This window comes from Triticum aestivum, chromosome 4B, assembly GCF_018294505.1.
Source record: "Triticum aestivum cultivar Chinese Spring chromosome 4B, IWGSC CS RefSeq v2.1, whole genome shotgun sequence".
Classification (NCBI taxonomy): domain Eukaryota; kingdom Viridiplantae; phylum Streptophyta; class Magnoliopsida; order Poales; family Poaceae; genus Triticum; species Triticum aestivum.
Window position 1 is genome coordinate 254,923,168 of NC_057804.1, and position 23,975 is coordinate 254,947,142.

Genomic DNA, 23,975 nt, shown 5'->3' on the forward strand with positions numbered 1-23,975 from the left:
GGGACTCTCCAAAATAATGACCACTAATTATGTGACAAGTTTCATGTTGAAAAAAACTCAGTTGGTAATAAATTAAAATGTCAAGCAGTGGTGAAATGAAAAAGCAGAAAGGTAAAAAAAGGAAAAGACTGAAATCCTACTGTGTCTTTGGGCCACATGTGACCACAGTGCACATCGCCCAGCCCACCACAGCCTTTTTCCCACTCCTATGTTCCTTTGTACAGAGAGGAGATAGGGGCCATGGCGTGGCATGCATCCACCCCCACCATGGCCGCTGCCTTCGTCGTGTCAGCCATCCAGGGCCGGTCCTGAGGGAGGGCGAACGGGGCGGCCGCCCCGGGCCCCCAAAAGTCAGGGGCCCCCTCCCAGGGTATGTGCACGTATATGTATTACTTCGAGCGAAAATAAAAAATGAAGGCAAAGTGGCGAAGTCAGCGACGGCTCAGCCTAGGAAAGAAAGAGAGAGATGTGGGCCTTGCCAATGTTTGCACCACGTCCACGTATAGGCACAAGACGTGCACAGGAAAGGAATCGCTGGATTCACGGTTTCCTTTTTCTTCGTGATCGTTCGGTCGTTCTTCCGCTGATACCGCTGTTCTGTTCGTCTAATCGTCGTCTTCAACTCTGCGTCTCTACGGCCTCCGACCGTCCGACGAACGACGGAACGAGACGACGATCGCGGACTGCAGCAGCCAGTAGGTACATCTCTCCTCGTGCCCTCTGCGGCTCTGCCGTGCGGTCTGCCCTCTCTTCTAGTGTTCAGTGCTCTTCCTGGTTTTCTTAATCCTAATTCCCGAATCAACATGTCAATATGGAATTGCTGGCTGGGCGATCAAATCTTCGAGGATTGAGCACACATAGGCAGATTAGATTACAGAGACAAGGTACTATATTATGCCCTACCAGATTTTTTCATGATATTAGATGAAGATCATACGTAATTAATCTAATATTCTAATTAGCTTTCTGCTAATTGTTCCTTTAAATTTCATCAAGGTCATGTCGGCTCTGGGTAGAAAGTATCCATCCGCAAGTCATAAAAGAAAAAAGAAGGAGGCGGATGAGGAGAAAGAGGCATTAAAACGACCATTTTAAAATATTATAAGAGCAATACGAGCACTTCAAGAAATCAAGAGGAGTTGCCGATAGTTCTCGCAGTTGATCAAAAGTCATTCCGAAAGATGATGGTCATACCCTTATAAAAGATGATGTTGACATCAACATGGATGATACCAATGTGAGTGATCACGAGCCTATATTTAATTCAAAGCGGCAGAATATGCAGGTTTTCTTGAGAAACCGATTATTACGGTAGTCTTGATAACAAAACGAGGGACATATTAGTGGAAAATGGGCCTAAAAGAAAATAAGAAAACACTAAATATCCTTTGCATAAAACTTTAAAACATTTTTGTATAGTCCTTACTCAAGAGAAATGAGTAATGGAGAGGTGCGTGGAATTATATCTAATATGATGATTACTAGTTAGACGATTATACTAAGGGCCCCGGATTATAGTTTCGCCCCGGGCCCCTGAAATCTCAGGACCGGCTCTGCAGCCATCCCGCGGTCCTCCTGGTGGATAAGAACGTCGTCGCCCCCCCGATCTGGAGAGGCAACCGTACGCGACCGCCGCCGCCGCCTCGTCGTTGACACGCTCCGAAACCAGCCCGTCCCGCTCGAAGGTGCCAGGAGCTGCGCCTCGACGTCCTCTACCTCCACGACAATGCTCACAAGCAGGGACCTCCCCAAGCCATCGTCATCGGCCATCTTCATCCTCGAGCGCCGCCACTTGCTCGTCATCGATTCGGTCGACTCCGAGCATCCCCGGCTACCCTGAGCTCCTCCCCGAACTCGTTGTGAGCCCCCGGTCCCCCTACACCTCTCCTTGCTTCCCCGTGCACCATAGACGTCACACTACTGGAGGCCGAAGCCACCGTCTGCCATGGCCAAAGGAGCACCGCGCTCCCGTACTCGCTGCTACACTGCGCCTTCTGTGCGCGCATCCGCCGTGCCCGGCTCTGGCCGCTTCTCACTCTGGCCGCGTCCCTTGCAGCCGAGCGTCCGGCCTCGCCTGGCCGCACCCTTGGCCGTCGCGCCCGCTTACACCCGCCGGCCCTTGCGTCGCTTGCTGTCGCCCCGAGCACTGCTGCTTGCCTCACACCCCGCCGCCTTAGCCGCTTCGGTCGCGCCAACAGGCGTCTGGCCGCACCTGCCAGGGCCGCCGCCGCCCAGAGCCTCACCCTGCTCCCCGCCCCTTGCCGCTGCTGGGCAAGGCCGCCGGCGCCATGCGCCCGTGCGAGCCCAGCCGCCCCCTGCCTCTCTTAATTTGGGGGCTAACCCCCCCCCCCTAACTCTAACCCACTCACCTAAACCCCACTGACAACTGGGCCCCAGGCCACTAACTAAAACCTATTAGTTTTTAATAAAAACTATATTTAGGCCCTGAGTCACTAACGCGTGGGTCCCATCGGACCCACTGACTGGTCAACCATGGACCAGTCAACTGCTGAGTCAACAGTTGACTGGACCCATTGTCATCCTCTGGTGCACCCGTGGGTGTACTGCATCGGGTGCACCCAGTTTTAACTGGTGTTTTTTTTCAGAATTAATAATTCTAGAATATTGTTCAAACTTTGAAAATTCATAGAAATTAAACCGTAGCTCCGATGAAAATGTTTTCTCCATGAAAGTTACTCAGAAAAATTTGATGAATTCGGATACGTGGTCCGTTTACCTGTCAGATGCTTCTAACTATATGAACATGGAACATTCCCCCTCCGGTCATTTGTCTGACATAGGTCCGGAACCAGGAATACATTCCCGGTTGAATTCCCCCTTCACCTATATCATGTAGCCATACGTTAGATCACACCCGGCACAGCTTATTGCCACGTTATGCTTTGTGATACTATGTTTGCTTTATATTTAGTGTTTCTTGCCCCTCTTCTCTCCGGTAGACCCCGAGACCGATGTTGCCCCTGTGATCGACTACGTCGACGACCACCCCTCCTTGCCAGAGCAACCACGCAACCCCCCCCCCCCCTTGATCACCCCGATATCGCCCATTCCATTCTCTCATGCTTGCATTAGATTTTGCTATTGTTATTGTTTGCTCCTATTTTGATGCATAGCCTTCTTTTGTAACCTGCTTATTGTTACCTTACCTGCTTATCCTAAACTGCTTAGGATAGGTTGGTTAGTGATCCATCAGTGACCCCCACCTTGTCCTTGTTGCCCCTGCTTCATCATCGAAGACCCGATCAACAGGATCGAAGACCAGGCCCCAGCACTGCACATCACTTTCCCCTTAGTTGCTCGACACTGCTGGGTTACTATCGAGTGCCGAAGGCGAGACCTCTACAGCACTTCTGATGTTAACCCTATAGTGTAGCTATTCACTACTAGAAATCCCCTTATAACCGACAGTCAAATTACCGTCGAATATTTTAGTTCACCGTCGGATATCCTTATAGCCGACGGTTCACCGTCGGCCATCTCCCGTCGGCTTTGCTTTGTCGGCCATTACACTAATAGCCGACGGTACGGTCGACTAAAACCTTCACCCACGGTAATAAGCTGACGGTGAACCGTCGGATATGTGTTGGTCGCGAGCCAGCTCGCAATAACTTGACGACCCTTATAGCCTAGGGTTACCCGTCGGGTGTATCATTTCAGACAATTATTGCTCACCGTCGGATTTTATAATGGTCGACGGTATACTTCACCCGACAGGGTTAGTGACTACCTTGAGGGGAACCAAGCCCTCAGCTAATATGATTGCCGATAGTCGATACACCCCTTTGGGGAATCTTTTATTTGAGAGTCCAATGAACACCGTCAATTTTATAATTCGTGTATGGCATTAGTTACACCTCCTGTATTGCTTTGACAGGAGGGTGTTGCACAAAAGGGAACTGTGATTCACAACGGTAGCATTTCACAATATTGGCTTAAATGTGTCACATAATTACACAAGCACACATCACAAAAGACCATAATATTATATTTAACATAACCTCAGAAAGTATCACAAGCCCAATGAGTTGCATCCAAATTACATTGACCGTAATGATCCATCTTGGAAGTGTCAAATGCAAAACAAAATAGTAACTAAGATATTATTGTACAAATATTTTGCATAAGCTAAGTTTGCCATGAATTTCGGGAAATTCTCTTTATTGCATTACTTGAAGAGATCATCAAATTCATCACCATCATTGCCATAGTTATCATACTGCTCATCGCCATATGGATCATCATTACCCTCGACATAGATGTCTTCTCTCTCTTTGCCTCCCTCTGGTATGTCTTTCACATTCCCTAAGAAACCGTAATACTAGTTGTAAGAGGGATGAAGTATGTAATGTACTTGAAATTTAGTTGACCTCCAAGGACCAAACTTAATATAGTTGTTCAAATTTAATTGAACTGACACTTGATGAGCGAAAGACCAACATGTGATATATACAACTTTGAAATAGGAAGAGACTCAATGTGTACCTCTAATGTCATGTAAATTAACAAAATCATAATTAGCAATATAGTTAGACCAAAATGGTCAGGTGATACATGTAAAAATAATCTTTATCTGAAAGACAGTAGTTGTGTGGATAGTTAGTTCATTGGCTTTAACTTGAGAACATTTTACCATACTGTATGCTTTAACTTGTAAAGTTGCGATCATACATGGGGTTAATTAGAATCGTGAAATTTGCAATTTTCTGCATGGCTCAATTAAGGTGTGAAGGTCATGATTTTTTTTTGTTGAGAAAAGAGGTTCTGATCTATTTCATATGCAGTATAACCTGTGCTGATTTTCCAGGGACCTAGCTCCTCTACAACTAGAATTTCTGTTACTGAATTACAACACTCACTGAAAAATACTGATCATGTGTGTATTGTTGATCTCTAAAAGATAGAAATATTCAGTTTGGCTCCCAAGTAACAAGTTTCTACAGTACATTTGTAGAGATGTGCATGTGAGAATGGAAAAACTGATGTTATAATTATGCTCAAAGTATGATACAACAAACTGCAGTTAGCACTACAACATATGCTTGTAATAAAGTGCATGAAGCCAAGTGCATCATTATGCTCAAATTAAGATGCAAAAAACTGCAGTTTGGCTCCCTCATAGTTAGCCGGCTTTGCTACTGCAACATGTGAAGAAGAGAAACTACAAAGTGGGGTTTCACCTTGCTGCAAGCCAATTAACCTACACGAGATTATTCACACCAGATATGCAGAACAAACCTTAATGGCTTCAATATTTTCTGCTTGACATACACAGCAGACTGAAGTGATGTGAACTTGGCAAGTGATGTAATGAAAGCATACCTTTGAGTTTTCATGGACATAGCTGCAGTGACAAGTATTACACAGCGGAATCCCTCGATGCACTGGCATGCTACATTCTAGCCGCTACTTCATATATGACATGTCCATCTAATTCTGGTAACCCAGGGCGGTGGGGAGGAGATGGGAAAGGATAAGGGGTTAGTCACTAGATATTAATTATGGTCAAAGAAGAGTAAGTGATTGGCTAGCAAATTTATTTTGATGGCTGACTGCACAATCTGAACTATACACCTTTGAAAATGCATTAGACTCTTGCGCTTGGAAGTTTAGAACTACTACATTGTTGCTTTGTAAATACAGGCATGCTCACTTGCTGGTTTTATTTTGGTGTGTAGGCAAAAGTTAAAACTGAACCACAATCTCAGGTTTAGGGATGCAAATGGCAACTGATCACAAAATGATTTAGAAACAAGTGCAACCCTGTAACTTTCAGCAAGAGAAAGAGAAGTACAGTTAGCTGTTTCAGATTTAAAGAGACAATTCCGTCTTTCACCGGATGCAAAATATTTTTTTATGTGCTCACTACTTGAAAAAAACTAACACAAGTTTACACCACCAGTGAAACATCTTAGGCATCACATTGATTTTGGTCGTATATCATTAGGTAGGTATCAGCCCCTGTTGTAGTCCTCCTATTCCACTATACAACAAACTCTCAAAAGAAAAACACAACACTTATTTGTTTGCATCATCAATTGGTAAAGCTTCCGGTGCCTAAACGTACTTATGCTGCTGAATAAGAATAATTTATGTTGTTGTCCACAATGTCATGGTGCAGCAAATCGTTTGCTGTAGGTGTGCAGAAAAGCAACAAGGCAATAAGAGATAATGTGTTCTTCGTGGAAATACATATGCTGAGACACCAAGGATTCGTGGTCATCCCTCTTCAACACTACCTACAAGAACATTAGGAAGCGGAAAGGAGTGCAATTACAATCTCAGAATCAGAAATCCAAAATTGCAAGTGTACATGAGGGGGGGCGTAAAAAATACTTAATTTACTTGTCGTTCCTCCAGATGCAAAGGATCCAGCAGGATAGCAATAAAGAACGATCTGTGAATGTGAGATTCAGGGGAGACACGGCGGCTGGACTGTCAGGACCCTGACAAGTTGTTCCTGTTAACTGAAGAACGAGACACTAGCTCTGAAGAAATAGAATTCAGTCTCTGGGAATCGGACCGCTGGGATCAATTGGGCTAAATGACCATCGATGGCTCTCCAGTTTCCTGTTCACCGTCAACTGTTGCCGCCACCAGCTAGACAGTAACAGTGACGGCAACGACTCCTTCGGTCCCACGCCTTCGTCACCTGCCTCCAACGATAAAAGGCCCAGCCAGCATTCTGGAAAAGCATCTTTCCCCTTTCTCCAAGTGTAATAGCTAGCTACCTTAAGAACCCTAGAGTACATGGTAGAAATTGGGCAGATCCTCGATCTGAACCCCTGTATCTATAACTCTGAATTTCGAGATAATATCAAGCGGGGCTAGTTCGAGTAATTGTTGAGTTGTTGTTGTGTTGAGGTCCTATCAATTGGTATCATGAGCCAGTGAATCCTCGGAGGCGAATCGGATCTGACTACGAACTGGGGTTGGGATCTCTCATAAAATCCCCCAAATTCAGTCTCGGATCCCGACGACGGTGCAGACCAGCGGATCAGAGGCGGCCTGGAGTAGGCATCGATCGGCTGCAGATTGGGGAGAAACTCGGTTGCGGCCAGAACAATTCCACTGTGGTAAAATTCCGTAGCGTATCCCCGGTTGGTGCAGCATCAGAGGCGAGCGAAGTGGAGTTTTGGCGGCGGCAGGCAAAGGTCACCGGCGAGGGTTTCGGACTCGTTCCGCAGTGAAATTCCGGAGCCGTGCAGATCACCATGCCAACCCGAACCAAGCACATGGACGAGATCTCAGAAGAGCTCGAAGCCTTGCAGACTGAGTTGACCGTGCTGGGCTTGAAGGAAGATAAGATGCAAGATCAAATCGATCAGGTGAACACGCGCCTTCAGATAGTTGAATCCTTGGAAAAGCAATTGGGAAAGGTTGAGCTCTTGGTCGAGAATAATTCCAAGGTACAGCAAGACATCTTCGCCATACTACGTGAAATGCGAGCAGAGAAACCTCCCTCCCCTGTTCCCCAAGCGTCTGCTTCTTTGGTTGTTCAACCCAGCATACAACCACAGACCCAACCGGATCCAGGGGCCACAACAGCAAATTCCACAGGAGAAACTCTTACCACGCCACAGGGACAGCAAACGCAACTGCTAAACAGTTTGACAGGCAGAAATGTCAGTCAGCAAACTCCACCAGTAGTGATTACTGCGATGCAACACCAAACTGACAGAGCAATGCAGTTTCTGAAGAGCATTTCCAAAGGTCCTAAGATAGATTTCCCTACTTTCAGCGGGGATAATCCCTTGGGATGGATCAGACAAGTCAACAAATATTTTCAGCTGGCTCAAATTCCTGATGAGTGCAAAGTGGATTTAGCATTGACGTACATTGTTGGGAGGGCTGATAATTGGGTCAGGAGTGCTAGAATGGAAAATAATAGATTACCATGGCCAGATTTTTGCCGAGCATTATGTGACAGGTTTGCAGAATCTAGCATTTATGAAATACTGGAAAAATTCCATAGCCTCAAACAGAACACTATGTCAGTAGCTGCTTATACTGATAAGTTTGAGGAAGTAATGGCAGTGGTTAGGGATGAACATCCATACCTGCAAGAAAACTATTATATAGTGAGCTTTGTCAATGGACTTAAACCCAGCATCCGATGTAATTTGAGACCACAAAGACCTACTACTCTAAGCCAGGCATATTGGCTTGCCAGAGACTATGAAAGTGGACTGCAGGCAAAATATCTGTCTTACATCAACCACCAAGAAAAACAGTCTCAAACTCACTCTGGACAGTCCAAAACTACTATCCTGCCAGCTCCTAACTTACAAATCCCTCCTCCAGCAGCAGCTATAAGGAAACCAGGGGTTTGTTGGAGATGCAATGGACCTTGGGTTCCTGGTCATAAGTGCAAACAATCTCCTGCACTACATGCCATTGTTAGTGAGAATGAACCTAAAGATATGTCACCTGAAGAAGAAGCACAATTAGCAGTACTAACTGCAGAATGGCAATTTACAGAGCTAATAGATAAATGTATGCACATCTCTGCACAAGCTGTATCAGGGGACTCCTCTGAATCCACTATAGCAGTGAGCATTTTTCTGGGAGGAAAAAAAGGAGTAGCCCTAATAGATACTGGGAGCACTAATACATTCATTGATCTCAAATTTTCCCTGAAGGCTAATTGCCAATTGGTCAATACCCCAACTCAAAAAGTGACAGTGGCTGGTGGTGGTTCTTTAAATTCAGGAGCTGTTGCACCGAACACTAATTTCAAAATATACAATGAGGACTTCTCCAATGATCTAACAGTGTTAGATTTCCAAGGCTATGATATTGTTTTAGGGTGTGATTTTCTGAAAAAGCACAGCCCTCTATCAATGGACTTTGATGCAAGAACTGCCACTATCAACAAGGACAAGACACAGTCTGTAACATTTGCAGATTGTACAGTGGCACAACCACCTAAGCTCATTTCTGCAGAAAAAGCAGAGAAGTTATGTTCACAGGGAGCAGTGGGTTTTGCAATGAGTCTCCAATTTATGACCCAAGTCAGTAACTATAGTTGCATATCTACCCAGCCTGAGCCAAAGATTACAGAGGAACCCTTGCCAGTTTTGGAACAATATAAGGAATTGTTCACAGAACCAACTAATCTGCCACCCACCAGAGAATGTGACCACACCATTCCTCTTAAAGAAGATACCACACCCCCCAATGTGAGACCATACAGAGTCCCTCATTTACAGAAAAATGAGATGGAACAGCAAATTCAACTGTTGCTTTCCAGGCACATAATTCAGCACAGCATGAGCCCATATGCTTCTCCTGCTATCCTTGTCAGAAAAAAAGGAGGAACTTGGATACTTTGCATAGACTACAGGAAATTGAATGCACAAACAGTTAAAAACAAGTTTCCTATACCTGTCATAGAGGACCTCCTAGATGAGTTACATGGAGCAGCTATCTTCAGCAAATTGGACTTGAGATCTGGTTATCATCAAATTAGAATGAAAACTGAAGATGTTCACAAAACTGCATTTAGAACTTATTCTGGACATTTTGAGTTCTTGGTTATGCCCTTTGGCCTCACCAATGCACCTGCTACCTTCCAGGCCTTGATGAACAAAATCTTTGCACCCTATTTGAGGAAATTTGTGTTGGTATTCTTTGATGATATACTAATTTTCAGTAAGACTCCAGAAGAACATAAGGAACATCTGGCCTTAGTAATGGAATTGCTCAAAAAACACCAGCTCTTTTTAAATCAAGCAAAATGCACCTTTGGTACTCCTACTGTGGAATATCTTGGACATGTTCTTTCTGCTCAGGGGGTTGCTACAGACCCTGACAAAATCTCAGCTATAAAACAATGGCCAATACCATCTACAACAACTGAATTAAGAAGTTTCCTGGATCTGGCAGGTTACTACAGAAGATTTATAAAGGACTGTGGCCTCATTTGTAGACCACTCCATGATCTTCTAAAAAAGGATGCATTTCTATGGCCCCCCTACAAACAGAAGCTTTTGAGAAATTGAAGTTCAGTCTATCACATGCACCAGTGTTAGCATTGCCTGATTTCTCCATTCCTTTTGAACTAGAGTGTGATGCATCTGGAGCTGGGATTGGAGTTGTTCTCATGCTAAAGCACAAACCAATTGCTTACTACAGTAAGTCTCTAGGGCCCAAAGCAACTGCTCTATCCACCTATGAAAAAGAAGCCATAGCAATCTTGGAATCCTTGAGGAAATGGAGGCATTATTTCCTAGGTTCTTCCTTACTAATTAAAACAGATCACCAGAGCCTTAAGTTCATCACAGAACAGCGAATTTCTGAAGGAATACAACATAAGCTCATGTTGAAGTTGGTTGAGTTTACTTATACAATTGAATACAAGAAAGGTAAGGAGAACAAGGCTGATGATGCTCTGTCCAGGAAACCCCAAATGATGGCAATCTCCAGTGTAGTGCCTAGCTGGACTGAAAAGCTAGAGCACTCCTACGGTTCTGATGAGAGATGCAAAACACTGATAGCTCAACTTACCAGTGGGGCCAATGATCTTCCCCTGTACACCTATACTGCTGGCATTCTCAGGTATAAGGACAGAATTTATGTTGGAACAAATGAAGAATTCAGACATAATCTGCTCCTTACTTTTCACTCATCCCCAATTGGAGGACATTCTGGAATTAGAGCCACCTACCATAGAATTAAAAGAATTTTCTATTGGCCTAATCTTAAGTCTGCAGTGGAGCAATTTATTCAACAGTGCCCTGTCTGTCAGAGAGCAAAAGGAGAACATTGCCACTACCCTGCATTGCTTGACCCCCTTCCCATCCCTGATATGGCTTGGAGGCACATTTCCATGGACTTTGTGGAGGGACTCCCAAGATCACAAGGCAAGGATGTGATTTTGGTGGTAGTTGACAGATTTACTAAATATTCTCATTTTATTTCCCTAGCACATCCCTTCTCTGTCACCACTGTCTTACAGGCATTCATTGACAATGTATTCAAGTTACATGGTATGCCAGTGTCCATGGTGACTGACAGGGACATGATATTCACTAGTAACTTTTGGCAAGCAGTGTTCAAACCTCTGGGAGTTAAACTTAACATGAGCACAACCCACCATCCTCAGTCTGATGGACAAACAGAGCGAGTCAATCAATGTATGGAAGCATATCTTAGAAGCATGGCTTTCACTGAACCAAAAAAGTGGTGCTCTTGGTTATCTTTGGCAGAATGGTGGTTTAACACCTCATACCATACTGCAACAAAGTTTACTCCTTTTCAATGCCTTTATGGTTTCCCCCCACCACAAATTGGAGAGATTTCTATACCAGGACCTGAAGATACTGAAGCACACTCATTCTTGGAACAAAGAGAACTTGTACAGCAACAGTTAAAGCATAACTTACTGGTAGCTCAGGAAAGAATGAAGAAATATGCAGATAGAAACAGAACAGGTAGACAATTTCAAGAGGGAGACATGGTGTACTTAAAAATGCAACTGTACAGATTGGCTGCATTCAACATCAGATCAGGGCTCAAATTAGCCACTAAATTCTATGGTCCTTACAGAATATTACAGAAAATTGGAAATTCCTCATACAAACTACAGCTACCAGCTAGAGTGCAGATACACAATGTGTTTCATTTCAGTCAACTCAAACGACACTTAGGGCCTAATGCAGTTCCAGATCCAGACTTGCCCTTGGTGGATGCAACTGGTAAGGTTAAAATAGCCCCCATCTCGGTGCTGGAAACAAGAGCTGTACCCAGACAACCTCATTTGGTCACACAATGGCTAGTCCAGTGGCTGAACATGTCGCCTGACGAAGCTACATGGGAAGACGCCGATTTTATCAAAGTCACCTTCCCGAAGTTCTTCAACAGCACCATTCATTCGTGGTTTCCAAATTCCGATCCTCGAGGACAAGGATCGTCTCCAGGAGAGGGCAGTTGTCAGGACCCTGACAAGTTGTTCCTGTTAACTGAAGAACGAGACACTAGCTCTGAAGAAATGGAATTCAGTCTCTGGGAATCGGACGGCTCGGATCAATTGGGCTAAATGACCGTTGCCGCCACCAGCTGGACAGTAATAGTGACGGCAACGACTCCTTCCGTCCCACGCCTTCGTCACCTGCCTCCAGCGATAAAAGGCCCAGCCAGCGTTCTGGAAAAGCATCTTTCCCCTTTCTCCAAGTGTAATAGCTAGCTACCTTAAGAACCCTAGAGTACTTGGTAGAAATTGGGCAGATCCTCGATCTGAACCCCTGTATCTGTAACTCTAAATTTCGAGATAATATCAAGCGGGGCTAGTTCGAGTAATTGTTGAGTTGTTGCTGTGTTGAGGTCCTGTCATGGACGAACCTTCAAAGGGAGTTCTTGTAGGAGGGGCGACAGTTGGTAAAAGATCGAGAGAAGATAATTGTCGACCATGGAAACACCATGTTCAGGTTCGGACATTGCCTCCACAGCAGCAGATCCGGGTTCATGGCATCGGCAATGGCTCCAGATCTGTGGCGGCCACTACACCACGACACTGCAAAGACGACATGCGTCTGTTGGTAGAAGTGAGCATCGCCGACATTTTTTGTGTGACAAACTATGCCGACACACAATTCGTTGTTGTTATATAGCATCATGACACATTATTTGTCGCCAAATCATCACCGGATCACCGACACAATTGCTGTCGGCATATACTAACTTTACTGATAGTTTGTCTGTCGCTGATTCATGGGGACAAAAAAAGTGTCGGTGTTGTTTCCTTCGGCCCGCACCCAAAAAGAATGGCGCGGAAAGAGAGCCAGCGAGCCATGTGAAACACCCGAGCCGGACTAAGGAGGAAAAAAAGGGAAAGAAAAAAAATGACATACCCAAATACCCCACCCTTTTCTCTCGCTACCCTGAAATAGAGTGCGCCGCTCGCCCCGACCTAAACCTAATCCAGTGCGCCTCCTCCCCAACCTGCACGCCGCCGCCCGTCCCTTGACCCCCGCCCCCTCGCGCCACACGCCTCCCATCATCCGCTCAGGAGCAGCAGCGCCTTCCGCCGCGTAGAGGAGCAGCCGCGCCGTCCGCCGCGTAGAGGAGCAGCCGCGCCATCCGCCGTGCCGAGTAGTAGCACCTACCACTGGGAAGGAGAAGCAACAAGGTCAACAAGGCCCACCGTCCGTCGATGATGAGAAGCAGCGCCGTCGCTTCTGAGGAGCCGCCGGCCGTTCTTCTTCCTCCACCGACGACACGTGTACCTCCAGATCTCAACAAGTAAGCCGCAAATCTTCCCGCTGCCTGCCCTTGTTCTCTCTCCATTATTGGCAACGAGGTCAAATTACGGTTTTGAAATTAGATAATACAGGAGATTAATCGAAGGGGAAAAGGAACATATGACCACCAGCTAGCATAAGGATTTCATTTTCGGTGGTTTGAGGCAAGATCCGCTCTTCCCTGCCATGGATTTTGATGGATAGCAGGTTCTGTTTGAAAGGAGAAGAGATAATGCAGGGAAGAAGAAGTCACTCAGTTTACTAGCCACTACTGACATTGATATTATGACCTTCCCAGGTTTAAGGGGCATGGCATGTTGGCACCATTCGCTGTTGTATGGCAGAGCAATGATGTGCATCCATTGGTTATTGAGAGATTTGAGGTTGCAACTCTCGAATTATAGCATTATATATGTTTACTTCTCATGCAATGCAGCGTTTGATATTGGAAATGGCAGCTAAGACGTTCATTACAGTATGCTACGGTTGTAAACAATGTATCTATGTTTTGCTTATACAATGTTAACCTATATATGCAGGGTTCTTATGTTTATGACATCAATGGGAATAAATATCCAGATTCTCTAGTAGGACTGTGGTATACAACTTTAGGTATGTAAAGTACAATCTTTGGAGTGTGATTTTTGTGATTATGTACCAAAGAATTGTTCATTCTTTGGGATAATACCGCGCATCACCATTTTGTTTTTGCATTTAAAATTAATGTATAAAGTCTAATTTGTATTCTTTGAGCTTTTAGTTTCTTTTCATCTATATCATTTTCTACATCCGAGGTGGTACTATTTTACCTGCGTATCTTTACCTAATAATTAAGGACAGAATAATTTGGGCTGAGCCTTCCTTTCCTAATAAAAAACAGAAACATGATGTGTGGCTGCACTAGGCCTGGTCTCCTTTCCTATTTTTTCATCGATCTCCTTCTTCCATGATGATTCTTTTCGGTAAACCCTAAACCCTGCCGATCAACCCGGTCTCCCACCTGAAATCGAGTGCTTCACGACTCGGTCTCTCGCCCGTAGTCGAACTCCCTTTCCGTCGAGACGTTTCGTCTAGCTCCTCCCATAAATAGGTTGCCCGAGAGAACATAACAGACGGAGCTGCCGGATGAGCAATGTAAACCAAGAATGATCTCACAGGCAATTCATCCGGGTGTGTGCCCTTGCCGAGGCCACAGCCGAGGCCAAGCCAACAGGCCCACATCGTCGGGAGGTTTCTCGCATTTGGATTGGCTGCACCGGCAAGGTCATCTATAGTACGATAGTTGACAACAATGAGGAGATCTTCAGGATCTCCGATACGGCGTTCACGTGGCCGTTAGCGGCGGAAGATCCCTTGCTCAGCTAGAAAGGCACGCCATCGTCATGGTCGTTGATAGCGTATAGCGCATGGGCTCATCGACGTGATGGCGGTGCCCGTTCCAGGGTGCTCTTGACGTCTTAGGATGCCGAGCACGGCGGAGTGGACAGCCGGCCATGGGTGCTGGCGGAAGGAGGAATTGTCACCATGTGTCAATGGCTGCGGGGGAGGGTTCCTCATATACGGTCGCCCCCGCTCCGTCTCCAGATAGCCGCAGCAGGAATAGCACACTCCCTTGGACGAGGACGACAAGAAGCGGCAGAAGCGGCTGGCTGGATGGAAGCCGTGCAGGCGGGCGGGCGGACGGCTCGGCTGAGGTGGCCGCAGCGGCCAGGGATTAGGGAGGCGGCAACTCACTGCCTTAAAGTAAGAAGGAGGCCGACTTGGTACACGCACGTGTCCTCCGAGAAAAGATAAGCATCCAGATCTCGTGCAGTTTATTCCATTGCTAATGCTTGTCGGTCTAATTTGTGGTTTTCCTGCTTAATGGCGCTCAACTTGGTTGACGTTCCGGCCTTAGCTTCCCATCCATGCGGTCCAGTGGTGCCCGTTCCTCTGCTGTTTTGTTGCGAGGGCGTAGCTAGCTTCGAACGACGAGGCGTACAAGTGGGCCCTACAGGATGACGACGAGCGCGAGGTCGCCGGGCGGCTCCTGACCCTCACTGAGATCATTGGTTGTGAGTGCAAGAGACAGATCTTTCAAATTTCAATCACGTTTTATCCCACTTCCTATTCGGGATTTGCTTAGTGTTACGTTTTTCAGTAGGGGAAGAGATGAGCATGATGTTGAAGATGACGAAGGCGAGGAAGATGGGGATAGCGTGCAGTTGACAGTTCCATCACAATCATTGTTTGTTGATTTATGTGTATGCTTGGGCAATTATGCAGCTTTTACATGAAGATTATAACCCTTTTATTTTATTCAGGTATTGTCTTTTATTCTAGAATGCTTACACAGAAAAGATTGCAGAGCTGTGATTAATTTGACTAATCAGGAACAACGGCTCGATAGTCTGGATGGTGCCTTTTGATTGTATCCAGCAGTGACCACTTTTGCTTGTGGACTTTGGAATGAATCTGATCTTTAACAACAGTGAGCAACTTGCAGTGTGGGGTTTCGGCATTCTCTTGGCCACCTGAATGGCTTGCAGAAGCTGTGCGGGCGAAGCTGACAGTTTGAGATGGTCATGTATGAAAATGAATTTCAGAGATTCAACTTTGTGCCGGCAACTGTCAGCTTTCTCCTGCCAGTTGGTGTGGCAGGCGGATCAGATTAGAAGACTAGACGTGTGCAGCAGCTGGTCCTGTGATGTAAAATAATAATTCAAATCGCCTATGAGATGTATCCTAACAATCCTGAAGATCTCGGTGCCAACTCTATAATTCAAATAATAATTCAGGGCCCCGTTTGATAACAAAGTATTTTTAAAGTATTCTGAAAATACTACATTTTTTTATGTTACTGTAGTTTTATTTACATAAGGTTGTTTGGATGCCTCTAAAAACCATGATTTTAATACTGCAGTTTTTGCCAAACCACAGTATTTTCTTTGTATAAAAAAAAACCTCATACCTCTTTTAAAAAAACTGAGCACCCGAAAAGAAGGGTCGGACGGAGCTTAGGTAGTAGGCAAGGTGCAAGTACGAACTGTCTGAGTTGAGGTCTTTTAGTTGTTCGTTACCTGCGGCTGCAGTACTTGAACACTCTGCTTCTTTCATCGGCGTTGGCAAAAAGCTGACATGGGAATTTTTTCACTCTTCCCTGTTGTCTATATGGTGACTCAGAGGATGTTTTCATCACATTTTACTAGGTGGTGACATTTTGTTTGATTTACATAAACAACTGTATGTGGCTCTTATGTTACAGAGAAGAATGTTTGAGCCAAAATCTATATGTTCGATTCATGTGCCTTCTCCTTGCAAATGTCTGGTATGAAGATTTTCCAAGTACCTATTGCTCAGAGGTCATCTGTTAATTACTCCACCGGCGTCGTTGTCGCTAATCATCATTAGTCTAGTTGATCTATATATTCTAGTACTACAATGGCTAGCTAGCTTCAAATGCATGCACGGCTAAAAGCTAGCCAGGAAATTTTACAGCGTTTTGTGACGTAGCCAAACAGGTCCTCTGTATCGTGAATACTTCAAAAAACGTTGTTATAGTAAAACTATGGTATGTTGTACCTACATCCTAAATTACTGTAGTTTTTGATACTTTGGTTTTTGTAATACTTTGCTATCAAACAGGGCCTAAGTTCCTAATGGAAGTATCTTTTTGTGTGTGTGATCATGCTTCCTTTACTTCTATAGCTAATTTTTTAACTGAAGATATTTTTGTTAGTTGGACGGGAGATGATGCTATATTGCCAGTAGATAGACTAGGGTGCAAACTGTCTCAATATGTGCAAATAACAATGCAAACCAACCTCGTATTCTTTGAAGAACAAACTGATATTATGGTTACAGTTTTTAACAAAAGCAAGGAATCTTAGTAAGCATTATATATTGATGCTACATGGTTTGCTGCACCTTAGGACTGTCAACTGGGCATGGCCTTACAAATTGCGTGCATTATCTGGCCAACCATTCTTCCTTTTGCTACCTCAACTGACAATAAACATTGTAGTAATGTGTTGTTTATGTCAATTCCAGATTCTCGAATACGTTTCTGACCTCGCGCAATTGATCGTCCGTCTGGTCTCGTCGTCCAACGACCAAGAGTTCTGAGACAATGTCTGGTGCCCCTCGGGAAACATAGGTGAGATAATCTTGCACTCGGTTCTTAATTATATTTTTCCTATAGTCTTCTGTGTGTAATATTGGCACTACATTAATGTAATTTCTATTGTATTCATTGTTATATAGAACGACTTTAGCATCACAGGATGTGCAATAATAAGAGCAAAATTTATCATCCACTTTACAGAGAAAATTCAGTATCAAATGTACTTAAACACACTATGTTCACATTTAGACCCATTCGTCAATGTATTTCTTGTTTTACTTCTGGTGGTGCTTGATTACACCCCTCTTCTTTTGTCACTTTTTATTCACCCCCTTATTGTACTCTTCTCATCACTGTATTTGTCCATCAGTCAACCCTTCTCTCCCCTTATGCTTCCCTCTTTTTTCTGATATTCTTCAAATCTCTATGCCTTAGAACAAATCTGATTGCTTAACAATGGGAGCATAATTTTATTAGTAAGCCATGTGATATGATAGGACCTATCTTGGCTTTGGTTGATCTTCTGATAGGGATATCTTATGTAACCAAACTATTTGCAATGTGTTCTATATTTTTAGAAAATGTTTTAGATCTTTGGAATCATTGGCAACTCGCAAGTTTGAACAAATTCTCATTTCTATGATTGCTCAAACATACAAGTTCTTTTGCAGGGACATGGCAGAAAGTAGCAAGTTCACAAGTTGATCTAAGATGTTCTGGTGATCGCTTTTGTTCATAAAATGGTAGACACATTTTGTTCATATGGAAATTGATGCCGCTTGGTGATTGAAGGATCGGTCTCTTTCATGATATTTGTAGTAGTCAAGTGATCAAACAGTTGGTCTCTTAGGGATTAGCCCTTATATTTTGCAGCAGGACACATCTTGTATGTCGACTTATGTATTTTCTTCATGGTTGTAACAAACTTGAGTGCAGATAACTAATGCTCAATATATGTTGAATAAATGTATTAGTGATTGGTATCTTGTGATGAATAGAAGAGTGCAATTATTTGTATATGTATTGTGCACTGAACATGAATTGGATACTATGAACGTAACTTTATTAAAAATATGGTGCAAATGCATTTTCTGCTGAAACGTAGAACCCTGGCAGCAAAAGTGTCGGCATAAGTATTGGGCGTCGCACTATGTGTCGGCATAGCTCATTGGCAGACAAACTGTCGACGTAAGAATGGACGTTGCACTATGTGTCGGCATAGCATGGTGGCAGATGATCTGTCGGCATATCTTAGTCTGTCGGTATAGAAATGTCTGTCGCCATAGATCCCACCAACCCCATCAAATTGTCTGTCGGCGTAGATTTATCTGTTGGCAAAGACCTTTCCCGACAAGACTATAGGCGACAACTCGTTTCTGTCGTCAAAAGTCTTTGCCGACAGTAAATGTGTCGCCTTAGGTGACCTATGCAGACAGATTGTTTGACGCTGATTTGAGTCTCGTGGTGTAGTGGGCCATGACACGACCTGGAGGATTGCTCCAGTTGAGGACGCGACCACAACGGTTGGCCTCAATGGCGGCTCCCTCCCTCCACGCAGCGACGACGTGAGGTGGCAGGCTCCCCTTCGAGTCGTGAGTAACCATCCGCCCACGGCAGCGGCAGCGTCAGGCACGAGCAGGCGATGATGCCTCTCTTCTTCTCGGCGGGTCGGCTTGGGCAACAATGGAGCGGGAATCAGAGGCATGACCATTTTTTTCTCTTCCTAATAATGAGGAAGTGGGTATCGTGCGACGTGGGCTATGAGTTTTCCGCTGGGGGAATTTGTTTTAGCTGCCGGTTGTTTTTAGTACGTGGAGGGCCTTAGTTGTTCCCGTTTGCTTGCGTGGTGATTTTTTTTGACAAAAATTCGGATCTATTCATCAATTTTAGCAGTATAAAGAACACTAGAGGTAATAATAAATACAGCCAGGTCCATGGAGCACCTAACGACGACTACAAGCACTAGAGTGAGCCGAAGACGCGCCATCGTCATCGCCCCTTCCTTGCCGAAGCCGGGCAATCTTGTTATAATAGACAGTCGGGAAATCGTCTTACTAAGGTCAACCAGGGCACCAGAGCAAGAACCATCACCGATGAAGAGAGTTGTAGATTGGAAAGATCAAACATGTAACCACACGAACGAAGAAAAACAAAACTTGATCCAAATAGATCCATCAAAGACCAGCACCGACTGAATCCCACGAGATTCGACGGAGATACACCTCCATACGTCCTCCGAGACGCTATTCGCACCATCAGGACAAGATAGGACGTGAGGCACATCATTAATTATTGGATTAAGAATATATTTGCGAAACCGCGTGGAGCTTCGCCATGAAGACGTATGCAACCACCGGTTCTCTGGTGGAGATCCTCCATCCCTTCACCAGAGCCCTAACCGATCCGTCGACCATCCACATGAAGAGTTGACGATGGATCTGGGCGTGGATCTAGATCCGCGGCCGCCGCCATGCCCTCCATCGCTGGAGACCTTGGAACCTGCGGGTTGTGGCAGGTAGCGCGGCCGCCGTATGACCAGGAGCGCCGCCCTGGCCGCTTTGCACAACTCCCTCCTGGCCATGCCCCAGCCGCACTGGGAGATCGCTGCGCATCTAGATCCCGGTTCTTTCGGCATCGGGGTCGCCGCCACTGCGGCCTACGCCGGTGGTAGCGGTGGATGGGGAAGCAGCAACGCGAGGGTCTCTGGTGGCGTGAGCATTCACCCCTGGGAGACGGTGCGAGGATCAGGGTGTGTGTTATAGAATGCTCATTGCCTTGGATGATTGACGTTTTGTGTTGCAGGTTCCTTCATCGTCAACTTACTTTGGATAAGTCTATCTTTATTGAATTAGACAAAGATGCATGCAGTACATATATATTTTCATCTTTAATGTATGTGACTATAACGCTAAAACATTTTAACTATTATGTGCATTCATATTCAGCAATGAATTAAGAAAATTTGTAGTTAGCCTCTTCACAGCTATACTCTAGTCAATATTGTCTTTCATCATCAACTAGGTCAAGATCTCACATAACGCTTGCTCAAATCGTACATGGTATAAATATCATATACTCCCTCAAAGTGCACAAAAAACACTTGCATGGTCGTCCTGGACAAGGTCATATATCGCCCTTTACTGCTAGTAAAGTTGATGTAGAAAGACATTCTTGACGCATTAACCCATGGTTTAACTCACTTGTCGTCATTTACAACAAATAGCAATGTAGGACCTAATGTACGACCTTATCAGATATGTACCCCATGCATGGTAGTAGTACCAGCCGCCACTACCGACCACATGGGACCATCGTCCCGGTTCCCGCACACACGATGAACCTCCTAGCGCTGCTCCCAAATGCCTCAGTGCCTCCATTTGGAATATTCTTATACGGAGTGATATGGAATATAACATCCGCCATTCTACATTTATCGATGTTGTCCATTGAAACATATCATCGAGAGGGAAAGTTAACCGTCGGTTATTACTATACACTGTCAGGTGTTTTCATAAATAATCGAGAGGCACACATGTATCGTCGGCCATTTTCACACATAGGTGAGAGTTTTCTTTTCACCTTTGGCTATTAAGTTTCACCGTCGGGCATTACATCTAATCCCCGTGGGTGTGGCAAAAACCATCGGGCATTACATGTAATCCCCGAGGGGGCACCAAAATCCGTGGGGGTATTACAATTAACCGTTGGGCATTACATGTAATCCCCGTGGGTGTAGGGAAACTCGTCGGGCATTACATGTAATCCCCGTTGGTGTAGGAAAAACCGTCGGGCTTTACAATGAACCGTCAGGCATTAAGTTGGACACCCGAGGGGTGGATTTTCACCGTCGGGCATTGTAGTATACCGTCGGGTAACTGGTAACACTTGTGAGTTGACATTAACCATCGGCCATTGCAACTACCGTCGGCTATTGCTGTAATAACCGACGGCCCGTCGGCTATTAGGTTTCACCGTCGGAGATATGGGGATTTCTAGTAGTGATTCGGTCATGGTCATCGAGGGTGATTCGGACTTAACCACTTCTGATACGACTCTGTCATGCAACCCCTCAAGTGTGAACCTTAGGGGTGATTCCTCTTACGTTCACCTTGATGATTACATCGAGTGGAATTCACCGGGGGTGATTCCTCGGGTTTTCCCCTTGATGTTTAGACACACAGTTACTATGATTACTATGACTTTACACTGAACCATGTAACTAAAGACGGGTCGACCCTGAGGGGTACCCGCGCGAGCATAATTGCGAGTGATGTGGAGTCGGGTTGACCTGGAGGGTGCCCGCGAGATAATTACGAGGCGTGGCTGGGCATTCTTAGCCCTTGCCGCAAGTCCTCGAGACGGGGCGACGGGGTCACATCTTTCGTGAGTCTCTGCTTGTTACCGCGCGTTCCTAATCAACTACGATTTGGATATTTGATCCGAGGGGCCTCTGGCCTGATAGCACTAACCATCACGTGGGCATAGTATGGGCGTTCTGCATCGTATACATCAGCCGAAGCTTAATAGACGTCAGTGACTGAGTGGCACACGCCGGGTTGGACTGGTAAGCACCTGCTTTTTTAAAGGAGGTAGCTAGGTCTGCTCACCGGCCGCGTACGCAACGTGCAGGAGTTTCCGGAGCGATGACCCATGACCCTTGGGGGCATAGGTTTAGTCCGGCGTGCTGACCTCTCTATTAAGCCTAGGTCGGGTTGTGGCGTATTGTTTGGCCGAGGTCGGGCATGACCCAGGAAAGTGTATCCGGCCGGAGTTAATCGAGCATGGTGGGTATGTTGGTGCACCCCTGCAGGGAAGAAAACATCTATCGATAGCCTGTCCTACGGTAACGGACACTTGGAGTTGTATCCCGATCGATACAACTAGAATTGGATACTTGTGATGAGAATTGGATTGTGATGAGAAATGGATAGTATGGCTCTGGGATTGCTTTCTCGCAGGGAGTCGAGAAAGGATCTCTGGCCGAGGTTGAATAACACTACTACTACTTTACCTTATGCTACTCTACTCCCTCATGTTTGCTGCAAGATGGTGGTTTTCAGAAGATGCTAGCCTTTGATAGGACTAGGCCTTCTCTCTATTCTGGCATTTCTACAGCCCAGTCCACATATACAACCTTTATTTGATAATGTTGCATATGTAGTGTAGATCCTTGCTTGCGAGTACTTTGGATGAGTACTCACGGTTGCTTTGCTCCCCCTTTCCCCCCTTTCTTTTTCTTTCCGGTTGATGCAACCAGATGTCGGAGCCCAGGAGCCAGATGCCACCACTGATGCCTACTACTACGTGGAGACCGCCGGCGACCAGGAGTAGTTAGGAGGCTCCCAGGCAAGAGGCCTTGCCTTTTCGATCGTTGTTGCTTTTGTGCTAGCCTTCTTAAGGCAAACTTGTCTAACTTATGTCTGTACTCAGATATTGTTGCTTCCGCTGACTCTTTTGTATTCGAGCTTATGTATTCGAGCCCTCGAGGCCCCTGGCTTGTAATATAAAGCTTGTATTATTTTAATTCGTGTCTAGAATTGTGTTGTGGTATCTTCCCGTGAGTCATTGATCTTGATCGTACACATTTGCGTGTATGATTAGTGTACGATTAAATCGAGGGCGTCACAGGTTAGTTACCACATTGGCAGTTGAAGATATTGCAACAGGAGTAGCAGAAGAACATTCAGCAACAGAAGTAGCGTTATCACGCTCAATGCATTTTAGACATGGTGGTTCAAATCCTTCTTGAGTGGGACTAATCTGTTGAGCGCGAAGTGACTCGTTCTCTTTTTGAAGATCTTCATGAATCGCTTTCAATTTCTCAAGATCTTGCTTCCTTTGAAGATAATCGTAGGAAAGCTTTTCATGAGTTGTTGTGAGCGTTTCATGACGACTTTTAAGTTCTTCGTACTTAACATGAAGATTTTTGATGTCTTCAATTAAGGACTGAGATTGGGTCATTTCCGCGTCCAATAGGTCATCGCTTTTGTCTAATAGTTTTTGAATATGTTCCATAGCTTTCTGTTGTTCAGTTGCAATTTTAGCAAGTGTTTTGTAACTAGGTTTGAATTCACCATCAGAGTCATCTTCACTTGATGTTTGAAAGTAGGCATCGCGTGATTTTACCTTGGCACCATGTGCCATGAAGCAGTAGGTGGGAGCCGAGTCGTCCTTGTCATTATCATCAGTGTTGGTGACGAAGCCATTGTCTTCAGTGTTGAAGATGGACTTGACGACGTAGGCTGTAGCTAGAGCCAGACTCGCAACACCAGAGTTAGACTCCTCCTCAGACTCCACCTCCGCCTCCTCAGAAGCAGACTCCTCCTCTGAATCCATCTCCTTGCAAACAAAAGCACGAGCCTTGCCAGATGAGCTCTTCTTGTGTGATGAAGACTTGGAAGAAGACTTTGAGGATTTCTTCTTCTTCTTGTCATCAGAATCACATTCTTTGCTCTTCTTCTTCTTATTCTCATTGTCCCACTGTGGACACTCAGAGATGTAGTGACCAGGTTTCTTGCACTTGTGGCAGGTTCTCTTCTTGTGATCATCTGTGGAAACTTCATCATTTCTTGAGCTGGATCGTGAAGACTTTCTGAAGCCTTTCTTCTTGGTGA

General features: G+C 45.2%; 2 protein-coding genes and 1 long non-coding RNA gene across 24 annotated transcripts; all 3 read left to right on the top strand.

Annotated features, from left to right (window-relative positions):
* Window positions 1-526: 526 nt before the first annotated feature.
* Window positions 527-6,858, top strand: LOC123091941 (uncharacterized). The gene is made up of 3 exons (XR_006443880.1): window positions 527-884; window positions 997-1,237; window positions 6,157-6,858. It is a non-coding gene; the product is annotated as an uncharacterized lncRNA (long non-coding RNA).
* Window positions 6,859-7,253: 395 nt separating this feature from the next.
* Window positions 7,254-10,132, top strand: LOC123090074 (uncharacterized). The gene has a single exon (XM_044511543.1). The coding sequence runs from the start codon at window positions 7,254-7,256 to the stop codon at window positions 10,020-10,022; it is 2,769 nt and encodes a 922-aa protein (XP_044367478.1). The 3' UTR covers window positions 10,023-10,132.
* A 1,812-nt stretch (window positions 10,133-11,944) lies between these two features.
* LOC123091942 (probable gamma-aminobutyrate transaminase 3, mitochondrial) lies at window positions 11,945-18,378 on the top strand. Of its 22 annotated transcripts, none has more exons than XM_044513568.1 (5): window positions 12,839-13,260; window positions 13,558-13,642; window positions 13,799-13,871; window positions 17,289-17,394; window positions 18,033-18,378. In XM_044513568.1, exons 1-4 carry the CDS (start codon window positions 13,172-13,174, stop codon window positions 17,306-17,308), a joined length of 267 nt encoding a protein of 88 aa, XP_044369503.1. In that variant the 5' UTR covers window positions 12,839-13,171; the 3' UTR covers window positions 17,309-17,394; window positions 18,033-18,378. The 22 variants fall into 22 exon arrangements, 2 of the variants coding, with proteins under 2 accessions (XP_044369503.1, XP_044369502.1); XR_006443898.1 differs by having other exon boundaries at window positions 12,843-13,466; XR_006443893.1 differs by lacking the exons at window positions 17,289-17,394; window positions 18,033-18,378 and adding exons at window positions 13,343-13,466; window positions 15,400-16,058 and having other exon boundaries at window positions 12,870-13,260; window positions 13,799-15,313.
* Window positions 18,379-23,975: the final 5,597 nt, after the last annotated feature.